General features: G+C 40.5%; 1 protein-coding gene across 5 annotated transcripts in view; it reads left to right on the top strand.

The window, feature by feature from the left end:
• The window catches only part of FAM135B (family with sequence similarity 135 member B), a 258,471-nt gene that overhangs the window by 125,743 nt on the left and 110,102 nt on the right, over nt 1-22,626 (top strand). For all 5 annotated transcript variants that reach the window (XR_007776840.1, XR_007776841.1, XM_030229682.2 and 2 more), the window contains one exon: nt 20,806-20,885. Coding sequence is in view for 3 of the 5 variants with exons in the window: in XM_030229682.2 (XP_030085542.2) it covers nt 20,806-20,885 (80 nt within the window). In the remaining 2 variants the exon portion in view is untranslated. The remainder of the gene's footprint in view (nt 1-20,805; nt 20,886-22,626) is intronic.

The raw sequence follows: 22,626 nt of genomic DNA, 5'->3' as shown, positions 1-22,626 counted from the left end.
GAAGTGATGCCTTTTATCATAATGAGAGCTGTCCCTTGGAACAGATGCATTGACAGAACTGACTTTTTTCTTGCCATGATGACATATCTTCATGTTAAGGCAGCATCCAATACTCTAAAAAAAAAAAACCTAAAAAAAACCCAACATAAAAAGAGAAAGCATAAAACCCCTCAGGAGTCAGTCATGGTCATGCAATGATATTTGAGAACCTGCTGCACTGATCTGACAAGATGGAGCTTAGTTTAGCACAAATCTAAAGCCAAGAAAGTAGCTGCAGTGCATGAAGCTAAAGATCAGTGTGCTGAAGTGTAGCAAATGGAAATCCTGAATGATGGGTTATTGTCATGACAGCTGGTGAAGACAATTTTCCCATTTGGCTAATGAGTATAGCCATCTTTAATTTCTAGGCACTCTGTGTCTGCTGAAGAGAGCTGGGGAGTCCTGTGCAGTGGTAGGGGGAAACTTTGAAAATAAATGGAGTGAAGGCTCAGAGGTGAGGCAGTTCTGCAGGTGAAGAACAGCATCTCAGCAAACTCCACTGACAGCTAATTGAGTAGTCAATGGAAAGTAGGGTGCTCTTATATCTGGAAATGATCTTTCCCCTTCAAATAAGGAATACTCTGGCTTACCAACCCTAAATACATTAGGTAGCTGCTCTGTGTCACTTGGTCACCTATAGACAACTGAGTTAGAGGCCAGCTTCACCTCTCCTAATAAGAGGTTGTCTAACCAAGGCAGTATCACAGAATTAGTACAAAATCAGAAATAAGGGGCCTGGACAGACACTACTCAAGGCCTTGAAGTAATGCTTTACATGCTAGGTTGTGATTGTTTCCCACACTCCGTTCCCAGCAATCATTAACACAGAGTGAAAACCAGGCATGTGCAATGTCGGAGGGAAAATTCTGGACAAAAGAGTGATTTGGAACAAACACATGTTGGAGAGCCCAGAAATGTTATAGCAATTTGAGAGCTTCTGAGAGCTCCAAATGTCGTCTTGCCATTCCTCAACCCATATGGTCCAGCCTCACCGCTTGTTCTGCTCCCATTTGGCACCCATGTCACACAACATGAATTGACTGTGTCATATGTTGAGAAAGAATGTGCTCAGTTTGCTTCAGCCACCCTTCACACATGGGATAGCAACTGTTTCTCTCTTGGTCATGAACACCAGTGTGATAACCAGTCATTCAAACTGCTTACTTAAAAGTGCACATTGCACAACATTCAGCAAATTGGCCTGTATTCTTGGGCACATCAGAGGAAAAAAAATCAAGTATGTTGTAGTGAATCAATACATTCACTTCCTCTCTCTCTTTCTGATCCTGGTCTTGTTAGAATAGTCTCTGGTTTTCCCCACCTGCAGAAAATAAACAACTGGGACTTAAGGAAGACATTTTGAAGGATCAGTGAATGCTGCAAAGCAATTTCTGAACCAAAGATAAAAGGTAGTGATACTTACAGAGAGAACAGTTTGGTATAGAGGCTCTGGAATCCAGGTGGAAAGCTTTGTACACACCAGGAAAATTAATAAATCAAAGGTAAGGATACAGACAGAGAAGGCATTCTGCTTGCTCCTGGAAGACAAACATTAAAATATATCATATAGACAGTGCTAGCCAAGAGGAATGTCATGCAAACAGATGGGATCCACTCTCCTAGGAAATAAAATGCAAGCTGTGATGTTAGATTAAAGTCTTGGGCAAAAAAAATAGAGTTAAAAAGAGAAGAGAAAACCAAAATGAAACTTCTGGGATTTAGCCAGCTTTTAATGCTCATCAGCCATTAACCTGGAAGACAGTTCATTCTATCATCTGTAACATTAAAAATTGACTGTTATAAGATTTTCTTCAAAGCTCTTGATGTGTAATTTGGCACTGCCTTTCCTATTTTTATAAGTTTAATTCATAAAATAAAAAAATAATCTCTATAAGCAGAGATCTTAAATTTAAAGTGTCATTTCCTAAAGTATCAGGAAGTGGCTTTGATTCCCCTTAAGTTCTGCTAATCAAATCTATTAATTTAATGGACTAAATGCATGTCTTTGAGGTGAATTTCTACTTGAACCAACAGATTTTATACAAAAAAGTGGCTTCTCTTTGTTCATAGGTCTTTTAGGAGCAGCTGTGACCTTCATTGATGCACTTGGATCTGTTTTACCCTCTATCTCCCCAATGAATTGATGACACAAGCGCCATAAACTTTTACAGTCATTGTGTCATTAAGTGCAGCACTGAAAATTGAACTCCTCCAGGATGTGACACACTTGTTGAGAAGCTGGACAGAGTGACATGAAGACTTAAGGCATGGAGCATTGCATACTGCTGAAAAGCAGAACCCAATTTTATTAGCAAACCACATTGCTCAGCTAAAATCACATATTAGTGATAATCAAGTCAGCCTGCTTTGTGCTGTAAGCTAAACAGGTGAATAACTGGAGACCATCATCCTGATGATAAATCACTAAAAAAAAAATCACTTCATGGGCTAAAACTGAGTGCAGAAAGAAGCTGCAGAGCTTCTTTGTTGTTTCTATGCTGAGGAAGATTCTGGTCATGCTCATCCTAGACTCAGGGAATCGTTCATGCTGGAAGGGAACTTCTGTGATCTTCAACCCAATACCTGCTTAAAGCAGGAATTATTGAATTCAGACCAAGTTACTCAAGGCCATGTCCAGTCCCATCTTGAAAACTTCCAAAGACAGAGATTCCCCAGACTCTGCCCAATAAATTTCAGAGCTTGAGTATAATCAAAGGATTTTACTTTTCCCTTGCAAGGACCAGGTCTAGCCATCCTCCCAAGAGCTTGACCTGTGTTTGAAGACAGGATTAGCTGCTGGTGGTCACTCTGTGCTTTTCCTAGGGATATACACAGTGTGTGCCACAGAGCCATGGAGTGGTTTGGGTTGGAAGGGGCCTTAAAGACCATCTAGTTCCAACCCACCTATGTAACAATGTGATAACAAATTCCAAATACGGTTAACTTCAGCTGCCTCTATTAGTTGTTGTTTGCAGAGTGCTTTGGAGAGGAAAGGGCCAGAAGAACTAAAAACACCACAATCACCCTCCCGTGAAAACTTGGAGAATAAATTCTCATTGCCTAAAAAATTGCACAACAAACACAGTGTGTTTTTTGAAGAATTTCATAGTTATTTTATTTCCAGACCTTCTCATTCACTCATGTCTGGCATTCTCTCTTGTTAAGAATAATTGCCCTGACACAGGCTGTGCTGATGCCATGTTCCTGGCTTGTTCTAGTTAAGATCAGTGCTTTAAAACTCTGTCACTTCATTTGTTCTTAAGTAATAAAATGTTGCAGCACATACACATAAATCCTTTCACAAGCCTGGGGGCTTAGGCTTCCTTCCACAGCTTACACTACAGAGAGCTGAGTGATTCCCAGCAGCAGACATGGGTCCATCTGTAACTCTCTGAGCTAGGAACTCTAGTCAACATCTCAGGTAGAGTTGTGTATAAATATAAGTAATGTGAGATCAAAGCTACTTTCTGACATAATTCACTCAGAAAGTCATCAATGCAACAAGGTAAATGTCACTTGAACTGGGGTGATATTTGTTTTCTGCAGAGGAGACAGTAGGTAGATGTTAAGGGGCAAAGGTTTAATTTTTGGCCAGCCAAATGCAACATTTAGCCCAGTTTGGGGCTTTTTGCTTTTTTTTTTTTTTTTTTTTTTTTTTTTTTTTTTTTTTTTTACATAAGGGCTGGCAAAGAACACTCTTCCTTTCCACTCCTCTATTACTGATTGACAGCAATGAATTGTTTAATAAGTGAATGGAACCTGGATTTAATATTTTTAAGATATATTCTTTTAAAACTGTTACATATTTAATTGTTTTTGGAGCTTTGGGGTACAACCTGCCATGGTTTTTGAAGCAACTGTGAGCATTCAAATATTAATTGTAAATAGTACAAGACTTTCTTGTCAAATTGCCTCACTCCAAGAAATATGGTTTTAAAAGAAAGGGGAAGGAAGGGCATATAAAACACAGATATTACCAAAGGCTCAACTACAAACACTTTAGTGTCAAACATGTACATAAACATGCACATAAACATACCAGGTGACAGGCTTTGGTTTTTTTTAATCCCATTCTGTATGAGATTTTTATATGATACTCATCACTAACATCTGAGTAGTCCTCAAAAGTGTTAGATGAAGAAAAAACCCCATACCAGTGGGGTTTTTCTCTCACTCTTATGTCCACATTATTTTCAGAGAGGAGGCACTGCCTAATGTCCAGGAGATGTGGCTCACCTCTATTTTCCTGTCCCATATTTGAAGCAATCCTGTCCCTTGGCAATACTTTTCATACTCTTCGTTGCACTTTTGTAAGGTGCATTTTAATGTAACTAAGGCTGAAATACAGTATCTGACTGTTGCTATTTGATGGAATGAGCAGTGAGTTTGGGAAATTACCTGAGGTGGGTTTAAATGACCTTTCATCTCATCAACTATTATCTACAAACACAGGAGTAGTAATGATATCTCAGAAGATTGTCCTTTATAGGTACAATTGCAAATGCTCAGATGCTGTGATAGTAGAAAATATTACTGTGTATGGGAAAGGTTTGTTCTGACTTTCATTTATCAGATATCTTTGTATTCAGCTTAAAATATCCCAAAGTCTAATTTTAAGAATGGAAAACTGCACACAATCTCTTGATCAGATCGTTTTAAGATGGCTTATGCTGTCAACTCAAACTAATTACTCTTTTTTGGACATGTAATCCTTTAGAGTTTCCTTGCTGTATTAATGGTTTTGGACCTGTTGAAATCTATGGGTGCAATTAAGCTATATGGAGTGCATGCTGCAGACAGGGTGCACTCAAGATGCAATGAACAAACCAGTTGTCCTTTGTCCTTGCATTAGTGGAGTTCAGTATATTGTGTGTCTGGATGGGAAGATCTCTTTTAGCACTTTAATTACTTAATGTGCTTGCTGCAACAAAAGTACATTAACAAACACCAATCAATTTCTCCCATCAATCCATGTCTACTTTGTTACAGTGGAACATTAATTCATTTGTGGGGATAACATCTGCCAATGAAAGGTATTACAAATAAAATGCAGCTGAAAAATGAACTGTTGTTTAGTAATCTCTTGTTCCAGTTTGGCTGTGCATGATAAATCTTTATAAGGATGTTTGCCAACAAATAAGAAGTCAGTTTATAATGTCACTTTTTGGAGTGTTGTCTGCCACCAAAACCCACCACAAATACCGAGAAAGCTGTGGATTTTTAATTGATTTTGTAGTTTTTTTGTTTAAAGTAATCTCTTTGGTTTAGCTCTTTCCAGGACTCACATGACTTCCTCACAAGAAAACTCTGTGGAGCAGTGGAAAGAACTGAGTTGATGCAATAGACCCACTAGAGCTTGAGAAAGGACAGGGTGGGAAGATTCTCAGAGAGGAACAGCCCTGGGTAGCTCAATCACTTAAAAGTTTATAAAGTATAAAGAAAGAATGGTAATTATAGAATGGCTTGGGACTTCCAAGGTCATCTTTTTGCAACTGCCCTGCCATGGACAGGGGCACCTTCCACTATCCAGGTTGCTCCAATCCTGGCCTTAGACACTTCCAGGGATGGGGCATCCACAGTTTCTCTGGGCACACTGTGCCAGGGCCTCACTACCCTCTGAGTGAAGAATTTCTTCATAATACCTAATCTAAACCTCTCCTCTTTAGTTTCCTGTCACTCTGCTGGTGTGTAAAATCCCTCACTCTCTTATAAGCCCACTTTAGGTACTGGAAGGCTGCAATGAGATCTCCTGGAGCCTTATCTTCTCAAGGCTGAACAATTTCTATTCTATCATCTTGCCAGTAAAAATTAAAATTTCCTGCTGTTCTCAGGTCCTAATGCTTCCCTCGTTGGAAGCAATGCTGGATCACTCTTGACCTGCTGCTCTCCTTCAGGACTCTGCAGAACCTGGTTGATGGTCAAGCCTGTTAGGATGGTCCAATCCCAAGATTAGCCTGGTGGCAGAAAATGTCCTTTAATTTTCAAGAATTTCTTCTAGCCAAATTAGCAAGGTACAAAATCCACTGAGTTCAGGCACTGTAAAATTAAGGGTAGTAGAGAAACTATTAAAGGGAGCCAGTGAAATTTTCATTCTCTAAGGCAGATGGCAAATCCATGAGTGATCTGGATGGCCAGATTGACTGAGCCCTCACCATGCTGGCTGAGGACTCCAAGCTGGTGGCCAGGTGGATGTGTCAGGAAGGACCTGGACAGGCTGGAACAGCAGGCAACAGCAACTGTGTAAAGTTTGGCAGGGTCCTAGCCCTGGGATGACATAACCAAAGACCTGGCCTCCGAGGAATAACAGGAGATCTCTTCTGACTGAAGGTTGCATCTCCCTGGAGAGGAGAAGGCTCAGGGGGAATCTCACCACGGTGTCCCAGTAAGTATCCCAGGGTAACTCTGAAGAGGACACCCTGTCTCTTCATGACAAACCTCATGGTGAAGACTAAAGGCAATTTACACCAGAAAAGGTTTCATCCCTTAGAAGAAAGAAATTTTTTTAGTGAGAAAAAAATTCACTGGAGCAACCTCAGGGGTTGGGTCATTGTAGAGTCCCCATCTCTGGAGGTTTTCTAGATGTGAGTGGTCTGGAAAAGGCTGCTGGATATCTCCTGGCTTCCATTCCCATGAAAGGCTGAACTGGATTATCTTTTGAGGTCACTTCCATTCTAAGCTATTCTATGACTCTGTGACTCTATGAAGAGTGTTTTTCTGTGGATCCTGGTGGAAGATAAGTGTGGGTTTCACTTCTAGCTGTTTTGGGGATAAACCCCCCTCATTCCAAGAGCAGATTTGCAAGCAGCTTGGAGGCTTTGCTGCTGCAAAGATAAGTGGCTGCAAACTCTTGGTGTTTCCAGAGGTTGGTGGTAGCTCAGGTAGACACATCATCGTTTGTCTCTGCTGCTGTGTTGTTCAGTATTGCTCTGATTCTATTTTTTTGTCTGTGAATAATTTCTTCTGGGACAAAATTTCTGAAACACATGGTTTTGTGAATTCTTATAATATTAAAATTAATATTTTTAGGATTAGCTCCAAATGAGAGCAGAGCTTGAGAAGAGGGGACAGATTCATGATACAATTGGGAATGAAAACTCACCTCTGTATAGATTTTCTGTAAAGGACTGAGGACTCATATTGACAAAAAAACATTGTGAAGAGATTTCAGTGTAATTGTTAGTGCTGAATCCATTCAGCAGAAAATGGGATTTCCATCTCTAGAGCTGTCAGGCTTGTGCCAGCACTGAGTGTGCTTTCAGAAGAGAGTATTTATCCTTGGTAGAGGGGGAAGTGTCCCTTCAATGCTGCCAGCATTGAAAGAGAAACATGAGAAACACAGAATTGGTAAAATCCCACATTTAGCAGTGAGTTTTGTTTGAGTGAGTGGGTAGACATAGAGATGACCCATTTCTTGAGAAAGGTTAGCAAAGGAAATGTGATGCAGACACTGTATCACAAATCTGTCTCTTGAAACTGTTTTTTGGAAAATAAGAGCTGGAGGGTCCTTGTGCAGGAACTGGAAGCAGGAACAGCAGGGAGGAGCTCTGTGGGGAGAGCCTGGGCTGCACCACACCAGACACAGACAGTCCCTGGGGCAAAGGGCAGGAGGAGCTGGGAATGAAGGAGCAAGGCTGAGACTCGGAAAAAGGCAGGAGAAGGAGTCAGGAATCAAAGAATATGGCTGGCTGAGCCTAAAAAAAAAAAAAAAAAAAAAAAAAAAAAAAAAAAAAAAAGAAAAAGAAAAAGAGGAGTTGATGCAGGGAAAGGGGTTTATTTTTTTTATCATCATCCTACTCTGCTTTTAAATATAAATAAATTATTTTCCCCAAATCATGTCTGTTTACTCTGTAATGGCAAGTGTTCTATCTTTATCTTGAGCCAAGAAAATTTCTTTGTTTTCATTTCTCTTGCTGTTCTCTTGAGGCAGGGCAGTGAGGAAGCTGGCAGCTGACCAAGGCCAGCCCAGAGCACCCAGGTCCTTTTCCAGGTGTGCATTCTCTGACCAAAACTGAGTGGTGGTGGAAATCCTGTGCTTTCCCTGCATCTCTGTCCCTTCAGATGTAATATATCTTCATTTTTACTGATCAATTATCTCTGCATGGTTCTATTTTTTTCTAATAAGGCTGCAATCTCTCTTTTGTCACTAGTGCTTCCTGTTCTGCCTCCAACAGTTCCTTCAGCACTTAATCAGAGCTGCTTTCTGTAGGTAGCCATGCCTTGTATCATCCAATTTAAACTGTAAGCAGACATCTGAATCTGGTTATTGTACTGTTGCTGTTGTAATCTTTCTTCGTTTTCTTTTAATTCCCTCACCACTTTCTTAATTCTTTGTAGTTGTTCCAACCAGCTTACAGTCTCTAAGACCTCATTACTTCTATTCTTCAGTTCTTGCATCTGTGCTACCAGTTTTTCTATTTCTTTGTCAGAGGCTGTAAATTCTTGATGGTTTTGTTTCTTTCCTAATAAAAAATTATTGTATTCACCAATCCTCTATTTTATTTCTGCTTGCAAAAAATTCTGTCTCATATTCTGTAAGCATTCCAGAAGTCTTTGATGTTACTCCTAAGTTTTAACTGTTATTCCTATTCCGTAATTTCTTGCACCCCATTAACTTTTCCTTTTAAAAGCTGGTTTATCCATCAATTGCCACTGCTTTTCAGGTTGTTTTTCAAGGCCTGAAATTTGCCTTCTCAGATATACAGGCTCCAATAATTACTTAATGAAGTCCTGATTTCTATGAAGTTGTTCCCCATGTTGTACATCCTGTTTTATCATTTGAGAGGACAAGCTCCAATGGTCCTTTCCTCCCTGACACTAGAGCTCTAATTTATCCTTCACTAAAAATTCTGCTTCCAGTCCTAGAAAATAATTATAGCAGGAGCAGAGGTGTTACAGTTTTTTGGAATATCACTTTCTTTTCTTATGGAGTTGAACAGGCAGTGCGAAATATCAAAAATTATGTTTTGTACAAATATGTAGTTTTAGTTCCACATTCTCTTCTGACACTGAAAAGTGTCCACATTTCCTAGTTGTTTAGGTGGGTTTTTTTTCCTGATTCTGTACTGAGGTTTTTAGTCTCTTAGAATAGGAAATGCTGCTTGTTTGTTTTTCGGTTTCATTATTTGTACATGCATGACACAGACATGTCAATCTCTGTTAACATCTCACAGGGGTTACCCTCATAAATAAATTTGTCTGTCTGAATTAAGAACTGAATTTTGAGAAGAAATGAATCATTACAATCCCTTTCTCTTTAACAGGAGGACATTGATTTGTAATGAGTTCTAAGAATCAGGATCCAAAAGAGAACAAGATCAAATTCCCCTCTGAAACTCACATGAGACAGCTTAGGAAATCTTCACATTTCCGACTTAGGAAATGCTGTCAGCGTTCAAGGAGTGTCTGGATGATGCTCTCAGTCATGTGGATTAGTTTTAGTCAGTCCTATGAGAGACTTGGATTCAATGATTGCTTGAACCCAGTGATGGGCCCCTTCCAGCTTGAGATTTTTTATTCTTCTGTGAGTTGAAAAAGATACTCCCCTCAAAATAGCCCATAACAAATAAAGCTGCACTTCAACAGAAACCACTGAAACAGTGTCTTTGTGATTCTGAAAAAAAAATTCTATTTTCCCACCTTAAGAATTGAGCTGGACCCAGATAGAAATGCTGAATTTTGTGTTTCTCTGCTATGGTACTGATCAGCCACCCCTGGGCTCAGTTTCACACAGCTCTGCATTCCCTTGGGAATGTGCTTGTGCTCCCACCTTGCACCTGCTGATGCACCTGAGCCGAGCACAGGTCTGACATGCTGGGTCAGTGCTGGGAAGGAGGGCCTGTGACCCCAAATTGCTTTGGGACAGAGGTGGCAGTGAGTGTGAATTCCCTTGGGCTCCAGCAAATGTCAGGCCTTAGGGGAGGATCTCTCCAATTGCAGTAAGGTAAAGCAGCTCCTCTTTTTACTGAAGACTGGGATTGAGTCCAGTGATGGCAGATCAATAACAGAGCAATGTCTGTCTGGGATTTGGACCTGGAGACCATCCTGCAATTGTGACAGTACAGGCATAGCCATGAGACAAAACGAGTCTGAGACCACTCAGCTCGACCCATCTGCACAGCTTTGTTCCACCACAGCATGTGCTCAGCCTGTATGAGATTTCCTGGTATTTGAGCTGGCCAATTTAGTGACAGCAGAATCCAGGGATCTGCTGGATGAACTAAGTAAAGAGAATTGTTCTGGGATCATGATTCACTGTGTGTCAGGTCACACTGCATCTCCACTTTGTTCATTTCCCTAAACCTGCTTCTTTTGGAATCTAATTCAGGGTCAATGGCTAGAAGAAACTCAACTTTTTTATTCATTTGGGATTAGAAAATTATCAGGCTGTGAATGAAGGGAAAGTCTCTCCTTGGTCTGCTGGATCAGACATTGTGTCCTCAGTAGTCTGCATTTTGTTTCAAGGTCACTTTGGCTTTCAACCCCCTGAGAAGTTTTGAGATATGAAAAACAACTGTACAGTTTTTAAAGTAACAGCTTCTGAGAAGTCATTTCATGCCTATCATTTTCATTTTTCTCCTGTTTCCAGGAGTGGGATACAAAACAAAATGTAGTGTAAATAACCCCATCTCCAAACCTGTTTATCCATTTCACTTCACAAGCACAGAAGCACTTTAGAAATCTCATGAGACACGATGTTTGCCTTATCCTACTAAAAAAAAAAAAAAAAAAAAGTAATATAAGGGTTTGACTTGATCTTCAGGAATATTCAGCTAATTTTAAATATACTAGATAAATTTTAGAATCTCTTGATTGCACCCAGAACAGGTGAGGGTTAATTCTCTCTCTCATATAATCAGAATGTAAGTTTTTCCAGGTGCTTCAGTTAGAAAAGCAGAAAATCTCTCATGTTTAGCTCTTCATGTGATATAAGAACAGTTTGGTTAAGGTTACTACTTGACTGTGAGACTAAATTCAATTTTTTTCTCAAGGTTTCCTGATGCTTTTGAGACAAGAACATGAGTGCTCCTATCCTTATTGGAGTCCTAATTTTTCTGCCCTTTCCTTTCGCTGCCTTACTTTTCCAACAATAAAGCACATTTCTATCATTTTACTCCTTATTCACCATTCTACTGCCCACTCCTCTTCACCCCTACCTTGCTATGATGACTGAAAGAGAAGTAAAGGGCAAATTCCTTTAAAAGTATGAATATGGGACTAAATAAAAGACAGCATTGCTACCTTGATGAGCATAAAAGGGCAAGAGCCCCTGAGGTGAGCATTAAAGGAGATGTAAAGAGAGCTGGTAGGTGTAATTGTCAGAGAGCTGCAGGGTTTCATGGGCTGGAGATTTTTATGGCTTGTGGGATTGCAAGTTTCTGCAGAGGAGAGATGATCTGATGACACTACAAGAAGCTGGACATGTAAAAATGATCAAGGTTGTGGCTTACCTGGATCCAGATGAAATCCTTTCCTGAAAAGCATCAAGTGCCAAGTGTAGGCTCTTCTTTGGCAATGCACTGAAATACTTCAGTGGCTCTTCTGCCAGAAGGTGGGTATAATTTTTCTACATTATGCCCAGAGAACTTTGTTCTTGAGAACTTCCAGCCCTAATCCTGGACTCAGGACACAAGTATCCATGTTTGATCCAGGGATATGCTGAGCACATTCTGACAATAACGAGAACCCATGTGTACTTTTTGCTTGGATGAGAAGGAATCACACCAAGCACTTCCCAAGCCTGCAGAACTAGGCAGAACTGGTTTTAAAGCAATAGAACAATTTAATCTTATCTGCATGATGCAGACTCCTGGTAGGTGAAAAGTTTGCTTTGATAGACCCACTTTGTCTTTTACTTAGAGACCAGTTTGTTACTGCACTGCAAGGAGGGTGTGGCTCACTCTCCCCACACTATTAATTTTAGACCTACCTTCATCAAAAGTTAAAGAGCTTGAGAATAAAACTGGGATGAGAATTGTAGAAACCTGATGTGATAAATGGTTGTGGAGCCTGAACTGGGGCACTGCACCTGTGTTTGACTGACCTGCCCTGGCTCAGCAGCTCTGGGCATCACAGAGGGAGTTGCCAGACAGACCTGGCACTGTGTCTGCAACACTGAGGGTTGGAAAAGCCTTCCTCTCCTACCTCTAATAGCCTCCAAAGTGAGTGTAAGATTCCCTGGGCTGTCTGAGGTGTTCTTCCTATTTCTAGAAAGGTGAGAAGAAAATGCTAATAGTCGTGATGACTTCTGTGAACATCCACCTCCTCCCTGCTGCTAACTCCTGTGTCCCACACTCCCTTTTTTTTTTTTTATTTTGGGCTACTCTAGAGCCTGCCTGAAGCTTGAGGTAGAGTTAGGTCAGAAAAGCTTCTTGAAATAATATTTAATTGAGAAATATCTGGATTTTTTAGATATGTCTGAAATATTTTGTGGTTGTATTGTAGGGCTTCCTCATGCACATGGTATTACAGATTGTGCTTGTATATATAAAAATGTGGTAATATGCTGAAATAAATATAAAAATGTGGTAAAATTCTGATATGCTCCACACTCTGATTTATCTCTGTTTTCAATCTTAGGTTTAAATTTTCCCCTTGTTCATTGCTCTTCTGTTTGAATAGCCAAAGAACCCACCAAAATATTTATATACAAAATAGGGATGAATTTACACAGTGAAGTTCTGGGTAACTCATGCACTTTAGAGATCCACCAAATTTTTTTACTCTGTTAGGTATGTAACCTTAAACAATATCAACACAAACAAGGAAAATTCTACATTATTTTATGCAAACTTACAGAATTTTTGGCTACACTTCTGACTTGTTTCACTAAATGAAAAGAGAAATAAACAATGGTCTGCTTGCCTTCCTTGCCCTGGTGTTCTCCCTATACTTCCACAATTGGTATTGCTTTTCAGTTTTTGCTTTTTCAGGAGGAAGCTAATCAGATAGGAAGCTTTATTTTTAAGTTTTGGTCCCCAGTGTTTGTATGCAAAGTAATGGCAGATTATAGATTAGTGGTTTTTTCTGGGAATCAGCCTGTGTGGTTGCAGATGTTTACTCTGTCCAGCATAAACTTCTGGAATATCCATGAGGAAGCCCTCAGATGGATGACACACTTGGCAATCCTCTGCTGGGGATCATCAGCACAGGACAGAAAGGTCTCTTAATGCTGTTGGAAGGAGAATTAGGTTTTTAGCATCTGAAGACCTTGAGTTCAAAGCCCATGAAGTTAAGCCTTGCAATGAGATTTTGAGCTCTCCTCTATTGCTGTTTTCATGAAGACATCCATCTTTTTCCTTGCCTGTCAGGCTTTTAGGCATTTTCTCACTGACTCCCAAACCAGTGTAATGCAGTCCTTGGCTCCCTGGAAGCAGTAATTCAATGGAGAAGATTTGCTGATATCCAGGGGTTCCTGGAGGAGAGCTCCAACACTGGTCTGAGGAGCAGCTGGAGCTCCAGGCTGACTCATCAGGCTCAGACACAGCTCCTTTGTTTGCTGGATGTATCAGCTTAAGGATTGTTTATTTAAATGCAGCTAACCTGGCATGAAATTTTAAGCCTTGGAGCTGTTCAGGTACAATTCATAGCTGGTGGAAGTTGAACTTGTCTGGCTCCTGGGACACTTACTGAGCCAAACTTTGATTTCCCTGCTGCAGGGATGATCAGGGAGGAGCAGTCTGGTCTGTCAGTGTCCCTGGTGGGACTGATCTGGTTTGGTGGTGTGAGGCATCAATATTATCTCACAGATTGCTTCTCTCAAAGCAGTCAACCCTTCTTAACCTGAGTTTTACAGTGTCATTACAAGGCAATTGCAGGGAAAGACAAGTAGGCAGCAACTTGGACACCTAAATGAGAGCTGTGATATTCTGGTATTAATGTGAGAGGAGGAAGGAAAGGAAGGATGGAGTCCAAGCATCAGTAACAGGGCTGGTACCACCCTGCTCTCTGTTGGTTCTTATGTAAATCCTCTAGAATTAGGTACTGCCCTGTGCCATGGTTAGATCACTAGAGATGATGTGATGAGTTATCTGTAGCAAAAACATTTTATTACCCTAATGTTAGGAGAGGAGGTCTGAGCACCTCAGTGTCAGGAGACTGAGAGGTGTCAGCAGCTCTGCCCCGTGCAGGGGGAGGCAAGGGCAGGGTTTGTCACCCAGCACATCTGTCAGTGCAGCCAGGCTCCTGAGGGAGGCTCCAGAGCCAGGAGTGAGAGTCAGGGCAGGTCAGCAGGGCCTAATGTGTGTCCAGCCACAGGACAACAAAGAATCCACTTGAATTGCTCAATTTTAAAGATTAGAAGTTCACAAATAGCCAGTGAATGTGGGGATGGCAAATTCATTGCTACTAGGGTGACCCATGCAGTTTATCTTGCAAGAGAGAAGGGACTTGGTGTAGTATGCACTGCCTGCATAAATAAAATTGTACTGCAAATAGAAAGGATCCATGTCTTATAAATCATTTGGAAATTTACTGAGCTTCCCCTAAAAACAAATTGGCTTTTTCATTGCTGCTTCTGGTAGAAGCTCTTTTGATTTTTTTTTTTTTTTTTACACAGTTTTGCTCCTTTGCCAGCTGCAGTTTTTACATATAAACTGGATTTATTCATGGACAGTTTATATGTGTTTGTTCTTGTGCCAGTGTTGTACTTTCTTGTACCTCAGTCTTCTTTCTTCCTGATTATTTCCCTCCCAATATATTTATAGATTGAGAGGGGATCTGATTGCTCTGTTTTGCTGAGTTAAGTGTACCAAGTTCCTTTAGTTCTTAAAATCAGCTTGCTGTTTCCTCATCTTTCCTTCACAGTGCCTGTACCACATTTTCTGGCAATTTTCCATGCTCTCCCTACTTTACTGAAGCCTAAATAAGTTTTTTCCGCACTGCTCTTCCATTTAAAAAGGGAAAAAAACAAAAACAAAAACAACAACAACAACAACAAAAACCCCATCCCACAAACCAGATGTTTACTCAAACAGAGGTACTGCCTAGCCTAACTCTAATGAGCCAGACTCAGCCTAATTGCAGTAAAAGAGGAATTGTGCTGCAGTTTCTCATTTAGTCCCTAATTATTCTTTTCCTTAAATCTACTGTAAAGCCTAATGTATTTCTGGGGCCACTCTCAGGGAGCCAAGTGATGTCCATTCCACTCCCTTTGCAAAATGACTGTTCAGCCTCTGCTCTTTGCCAGCCCTTCTGTAACTTCAGGGGTTTATTGTATTTGTTGTAAGTCTGTATTACCAAGGGTCCAATTCACATGCCACTTCTACCAAGGTCCTCAAAGAAAAATAACTTGTTATTTTTGGACATCTCATTTATCATTATATATCTCATTTATCATTACTGTCAGCTCCATATCACTATCAGGCCGTGCTTTCCTACACATTTGTGGTGGAGGACCTCCTGTAAATATTTTGGTGGCCTTTGCAATGTCTACCTCAGTCTGATCCTCCAGTTTTAAGTTTCGATTTTGATCTCCACACCCTGTTCTGTTCTTTATAGTTTTTACGTTCATGCTTCACATGGTTTTAGAGAGGGTCACTCAGCTGGGAAGAGATGAAGTTGTCTGTAGGATTTCTCCCCAAGCCTGAAATTCAGAGAGAGCCTCTTACACTAAGAGGGAGGAGCTATGTCCCTGGAATTGCCCACCCAAGCAGCATCCCACCCTCAGGGCTCTGCTGCTGCAGGGACCACATGTTCCTCTCAGGTGAGAACAAATTATGCAGACTCTAGGAGAGATTAGGAGACAAAACTGATCCCTCTTTACCTGGGGGGATAGGAAGAGTCTGCTGAGCATGACCAGACTATGAGGCTATTCCTTGATAAGAGTATTTAGAGCCAGCTGGAGATCACTTTGTTTTGAGGAAAACAGGGCACACTGTATGGTCAAGTGTACCTGTTGCTTCTCAGCATCATTTATGTCATTTGTAGCTCAGAGTCCCTCACTGGAACTGATGAGTGGTCTTAGTACCCCAAAAAACCTTTTTCCTTCTGCCATCCTGTTAGAATCATAGAAAGGTTTGGGTTGAAAGGGACCTTCAAGATCATCTTGTTCCAACCCCTTGCCAAGGCTTCCACTGCTCAGGTTGCTCAGGGCCACATCCAACTTGACCTTGAACATTTCAAGGGATGGGCCATTCCCAGCTTCTCTGGACAACCTGTGCCAGGGGTTTCACCACCCCCTGAGTAAAGAATTTCTTCCTAATATCTGACTGAAATATATTCTGTTCAAGTTTGAAGCCATTCCTCCTTGTCCTGACACTTTGCAGGGACTGAGGACAGGACTCAGTCACCCAACAGTGTGGAGTTTTTGCAGAGGCACTAAAATATGTTTTATTTATGCTTAAAATAACATGGCTTCATTTAATATGTTGGTTTCAGCATCACTCAGACTGGTAAAATTAGGAGGTGTGGGACATTGGGATGGGGAAGTGGAGACATATCTGTGTTTGCTGCTGAAGAAATTGTGTGGGACTCTGCATCTTGCAGTGTATTTTATAACATATTTGATTTCCTGTGTTTTGATCAGGACACCCCTCCTCACAATGCACAAGCTATTATGAGTAACATCCAGCTTCACAGTGTGGGAGCAAGAGCCTTCATATTTTTGGTTTGGCTTGGTTATAAAGCCACTGTTTGGCAATTCCTCCCTGCTTACAAAGGCTTAGAGAAATCTCTGAGGAGGAATGGATCATGTTTGCCTGTCTAATGATTTAAATATTGATATGTGGCTTAAAAACAGGAAAACCCCCTATGTTTTATTATGTTTCCTGTATGGAGGTTGCTTATTTTAATTGGACAATATGCATTCTTCTAAAACTGAAATAAGGCCGTCCTTGGGTTTTTCTGACCACCCAAGGTGAAGCTGTTCTTTCTTTACATGCTGCTAGTGATATTTACCTCCTCTGGAGCTGTTAAGATCTTGCCTGAAACTCTCATTGAAAAGTATTATTTTTAAAAAAAAGAATTAACTGATAAATTGTGGGCACTAATATTTCTCTGTAATTTGTAATTCAATCTACCAGTTTGAGCCTTTAACATTTTCACAGCCTAATGTGTTTATTACCATGAATATCCCTAAGGTGTTGAGGGGATCTGAGGTGCTCTACATCTCTGTCCTCTGCCATTAATCCAACTGAGCACCCTGAGGTACAAACCTTTGCAATGGTCTCATGTGCACAGCTGAACCAACAACAGGACATTCAGAAGTCTCTTTTGTCTTTTGACTAGACCATTCTCCAAAGTCTTTGGGAGGAATCTATCTGATTCCATGATGATTTATACCAGAACTCCTTTATGCCATTGCATTATGAAGGCCAGGCTTTTTGGCATTAGGTGCCAAATAATCTGCAATAAATCATTTATTTTTACCTGTTCATTGTGATTCTTTTTATTAAGGACTAAAACATGCCTGGTCACTGAAAGAATATAAATTACACTTTTGGCTGCAGTCCTCAATAGTGCAGAACTTGCTAGTCTCTGGATTGTCTTTATATCTTTATTCCTTCAGTCTCAGAATTTGACATTAGTCTGAGGGCTCCTTAGATTTCTATGAATTTTCTATGCATTTTTTTTATTTTGACCAGTTCATTTTGGTGGGTACACGGGAAGACAGCTACTTTTGACCCCTACAATATCTCTCCCATCCAAATGAATTTACCAAAATTTAGGGGATGAATAGGGAAAAGTTTAAATTAGACAAAGACCTATTTCTTTTATGTCCTTGCACCTAGTCCATTTGGCAAAGGACACAATGAATGTTGGAACTAATCTTGCTGTGAAGTCACCAGTAGTGACTGGATAGCAGTCACCAGTATCTTCATGTGCTTTTGATATCCAAGGCAGAATTGTCTTGGCAATGAGGAAATAAATGTCTGCCCAGCATCCTCAGGAGCTGAATGTCTCTGAGTCTGCTGAGAGTTTTGACTGCATGGCCATCATTGCCCAGAGAGGTTTTGGATGCTGGAAGTGTTCAGGGACAGGTTGGATGGAGCTCTGAGGAACCTGGTCTAGAGGAAGGTGTCCCTGCCCATGTCAGGGGGTGAATGAGATGGGCTTTAAGGTCCCTTCCAAAACCATTCCATGAATGTATGATTCCATTATATGAAAGTGTCACCATAGGCACCTCTGCATAATCTCCTCAGCTTTAGGTCGCTTGATCAGAAACACCAGGAAAGCCACTGGACATCAGTTTCCTACTGGAAATATTTAGGGCTGTGTGGGATGTTTCTGAACACGAGACACACAATGAGGGATGGCTGACATTCCCAGAGTGTGGCAGGAGGTACCCAGGATGACATTCCCTGGAGGAACTGCAGCCTGTGGAAGCATCTGCACTGGAGCAGGGAATGTGTGAAGAGGAGGGAGAAGCTCAGAGGTGCTTTTATGGACTGACACTAACTCCCATCCCCAACCCCTGAGCTGCTTGGGAGGAGTCTAAAAGACTGAAGCCAAGCCTTGGAGAAGGGAGTGAGCTGGAGAGAGGTTTTATTTTAAGGTCTGGGTTTGTTTCTTACTACCCAATTGTGAATTAATTAAATTAATTTCCCAGAAGTTGGATCAATTTTGCCAGTGTCAATAACTGGTGAGCAATCTCCCTTTCTTTATCCCATCCTATTTTTCAGCCTGTTTTCTCCTGCTGTTCTGTTGATGAGGGGGAGGGTGAGCTCATGTGTTTGGCAATTTGGCTGTTAGCCAAGGATAACCCACCACAATTCTGAGCAGCAAAAATCTAAAAAGAAGTGGCCAAACAGTTATAAAATATTTTTCTTTGGAGCTGATCTAGTAGAATGGGCAAATGGTAAATCTTTAATATCTGCATATGGAGAAGTATCCTGTTACACTAATGTGTAATATCACTTTATTATCATGTGCTGTTATTTGGAAATTATTAGACTTTGTCAGTAAAATATTGTATTGGATAAAACCATAATGAAAATTCAAAGGGTCTTAAGGCATAAGTCTTTTCCTTGCTTTAGGAAAAATCAGGATCAATACCATCAATTAAAAATTTCTGCATAGTGCAAGAACAGCATAATGGAGAGAAAGATCAGGTAGCTTTGATTGCTGTTATGTTTAACTGGATACTGCGTGTATTTAGAATATGAACTGCTTTTATTTTCTCTTCTGAAAACTAGCATGTAAACAGAGAGTTTCCATGCCCAAGCTCTTGACTGAAACAGATACCTAGAAATGTCAAAGGTTGTGCTGGAATTAGATCCCAGATGGGAAGAAGCTGCCAGCTGAAGCAAGTAGAGTAACGTGGGCTTTCAGCTGTGAAGGACATGGAACATTTGTCTCTGGAGTGGTGCTTCTTTAGTTTAGTTTAGTTTTGTTTTCTCCCCATCAAACTCTTTTCTTCAGCTTTTAACCTCAGAAAGACAGATCTAGGTCATTCACTACTACACACTTGGAAAGATTTTATTGGTAAGTGTAGCCTGAGATGTTCATACAGGAGTTCACAGATAACTTGGTGTTTTCATAAAGTTACAGAATGGTTCAGGTTGGAAAAGACTTGCATTTGGAGGCTGGGACAAAAATCAGGCCAAAACTATCTGTAAATACCAGTGGGTTAAAGGAATTTATTATAAAGAGACCAAAGGAGGGAAAACCCAGAAAAAGGGTGTTACTTTTGTAACACCAACATGGTGCTAGAGCGGGTTGGTGGGAGGTCTGCAAAGAGGTGGAGATATCCTGAGCACAATATCCTGGATTGGGTACTGTGCTGAACACTGCCTCATACTCCTCATCCATGGAAGTGGTGATGGAGGAAGACTAGGATGAGTTTTTCCTTGTGTTTAGCAGAGCTCATGTTTTGGGGACTGAAACAGGCTCCCCAAGGAAATGGTCCCAGCACCTGCCAGAGTTCAAGAAGCATTTGGACAATTCTCTCAGACACATGGAGGGATTTTTGGGGTGTCTTGTGCAGGGTCTGAAGTTGGCCTTGATGATCCTTGTGGGTCTCATCCAATTCAGGGTATTCTATGATTTCATGTAACTTAGACCAGTGAAATTGCTGCTCTTTTCTTTTTCTGTCTTCCTTCACCTAATGCAGGGATGCCCTATGGGACAGAAAACATCCAGAATACAGCTGGTTTAGATGTGATTGACAGAATCACAGAATGGCAGGGACCCCAGTGGGCCATCTGATCCAACCTCCCTGCTCATGCAGGGTCAACCCAGAGCACAGGGCACAGGATTGCGTCCAGACAGTTCTGGAATATCTCCAGTGAGGGAGACTCCACACCTTCTCTGGGCCAGTGATTAATGCTAACATTTTCTTGATAAGGTACACTCACCATGGAACAGCAGAGTTACAATTATTATGCATAATATATGTAATAATGTTCCTAGATGTGAGATTATCACTTTTGGTGTCTTTCCACCAAAGTTTGTTTGTTGTTTCTTTGGTTGCTTTTTTTTGTTTTTTTTTTCATTTTGTATTAAATTCTTGTCACTCCTTGTCTGATATTGGGGCATTTTATCATAGGAATTTCTCCATGTCTCCTTTTCCTACAGGAGGCCAAGTGTTTTTCACAATCTTTCTTCATTATTCACACATCAGGCCATTGTGTCCAGTCTGGTGTAAAATAGAAAGGGTCAGATTAAACCCACTTTAATTAAAGCTAAAAAGCAGAAGAAAAGATCCTGAGCATGCCTGTTCTCTCGAGCCCTTTGGGGTGCAGATGCCCAGGATGTGCTCTCACAGAATTTCAGGTTGGATCAAGAGGTCACTTCTCTAGCAGAGTGTAACTTTTCATCCTTTCTCTCCAGGTATTACCAGATAAGAGCTGGACTGAAGATCCCATCCAGGATTCCCCACAGGCTGTTTGCTACCATTGCAGGACAGACAGGTAAGCAGGTCCCAGAGGAATGTGACATGACTGCAGGTGGGGGAGGATGGAGAAGGAGACTGTGTGGGGAACAGGTGAGCCTGGGTTGAGATCCAAACCTGGTTTTCCCTAATGATCAGTATGGTTCACTTCTTTTGGGTAAGGATTTGTGTCTGGTATTGGGATTGACAGAAAAGCAGAGGAATTTCTCACCATCTGATCTGAAACCAATCCTCTTCTATGTGGTTCCTTGCTGAAAATTTTCCAGTTTAATATTAATTTATGTCTTTAAGGTTCTCTCTCTCTCTTTTTTTAATAAATAAAAATTATTGTTCAATTTGGAAGTCTGGTTCAATTAAAATGTAAAATTATTAGACAGGCTTTATAAAACACAAATTATTATACCAAAAGCTGAGAAAATCACCTAAAAAAAAAAAGAAATCCCAAACTCAAAAGCTGAATAAAGAAATTTTCTTGGGAAATCAATGAATATGTAGATAATTTAGTCTAGGTTTGGAAAAACATCTTGTGAAAAATTCTCAAGGAAAAAAGCATTATTTTACAACATAATTTGCCCTTAGCATATTCAGAATCCCCTGGAGTTCCTTAGATTTCTGGAGAAGTCCTCAAATTACAGCGGTTTCTGGCATAAGTAATCTTAAACTAATGAAATAACTTCCTGTGAAGACAGCTCAAACTTTACTTTCTTGGGGCAAAAAACCACTCAATAACAAACAACAAAAAAGCCAAACTACTCCTGTTCAGAATAAACTATGTTTTATATTTACTTTTTTTTTACAAAATAGTATTTACTTCTCCCTCATACATCTTCAGCATTGAGAAAATACTGAAGATTCTGTCACTTCTTCTGGAAAGAGCTCAAGTGGACACATGGGCAGGGGAGAGGCGAGGCTGGCAGTGCAGTTACAGGATTAGCACTTGATTTTCATGGTGCTGATGCAATCCAGACTGGGCTCTAATAGCTTGATAGGGCTAACATCAAGACAAGGGATATTTAAGCCATTAAGGCTTTAAACAGTTTCTCCTTGGCTTTCTCTCTCTTTGCAAGTACTTCCTAATTGATTTCATAGATCTGCAAGAGAGCATTATTTAATGGGACTGAAGTTAAAGGTACACAGGCCATAATGTGGGTTTTTTTTCATGCCCCTGATCTCCCTCAGTATGTGGATACCTGGGATAGAGCTAATTAAATCACTGGGCATGTTTCAATAAGACACTCCTACTAAAATAGCATTACAACAAAACAAGGGTGATATAAAATAGTGAATAAACTCCTACCTCACCAGCAAGAATGACTATAAAATAAGTGGAATTCATGAGTTCAGTTTAAAGGAAGTATTTTTAATCTTTCCCTTATTGGGTTCGTAGGATCTGTGAAAACTGAGAATTTATTATGGAAATGATTATGTAAATCCATAAAGTAAAATCTGTGAATTTATGCAGTAATAAAATGTATAAAATAGGTAAGTATACCAAATAAATAGGAGGCAGTATTTATCTTCCAATGCACATGGCTTTTTATTTTATTAAATGTAGAGGATTTACGATAAAACCTTGGGAACTGACAGCATTAGCAATGTTTGCTTCCCACTAGATGTCTTCAACAACAGAGGCAAAAAACCCTCATAGTTTACAATAATTCAGCAGAAGGAAAGCTGCAGTCTGTGCTAGTCAGTCCCTTGGTGGTGACCAACCAAATGTGAGCAGGAAGAACTCCAGAATTCCATCTGTGACATGGGAC

The sequence above is a fragment of the Serinus canaria genome, chromosome 2 (genome assembly GCF_022539315.1).
Source record: "Serinus canaria isolate serCan28SL12 chromosome 2, serCan2020, whole genome shotgun sequence".
In the NCBI taxonomy this organism is placed as follows: Eukaryota; Metazoa; Chordata; class Aves; order Passeriformes; family Fringillidae; genus Serinus; species Serinus canaria.
This window is presented reverse-complemented; position numbering and strand designations above follow the sequence as displayed.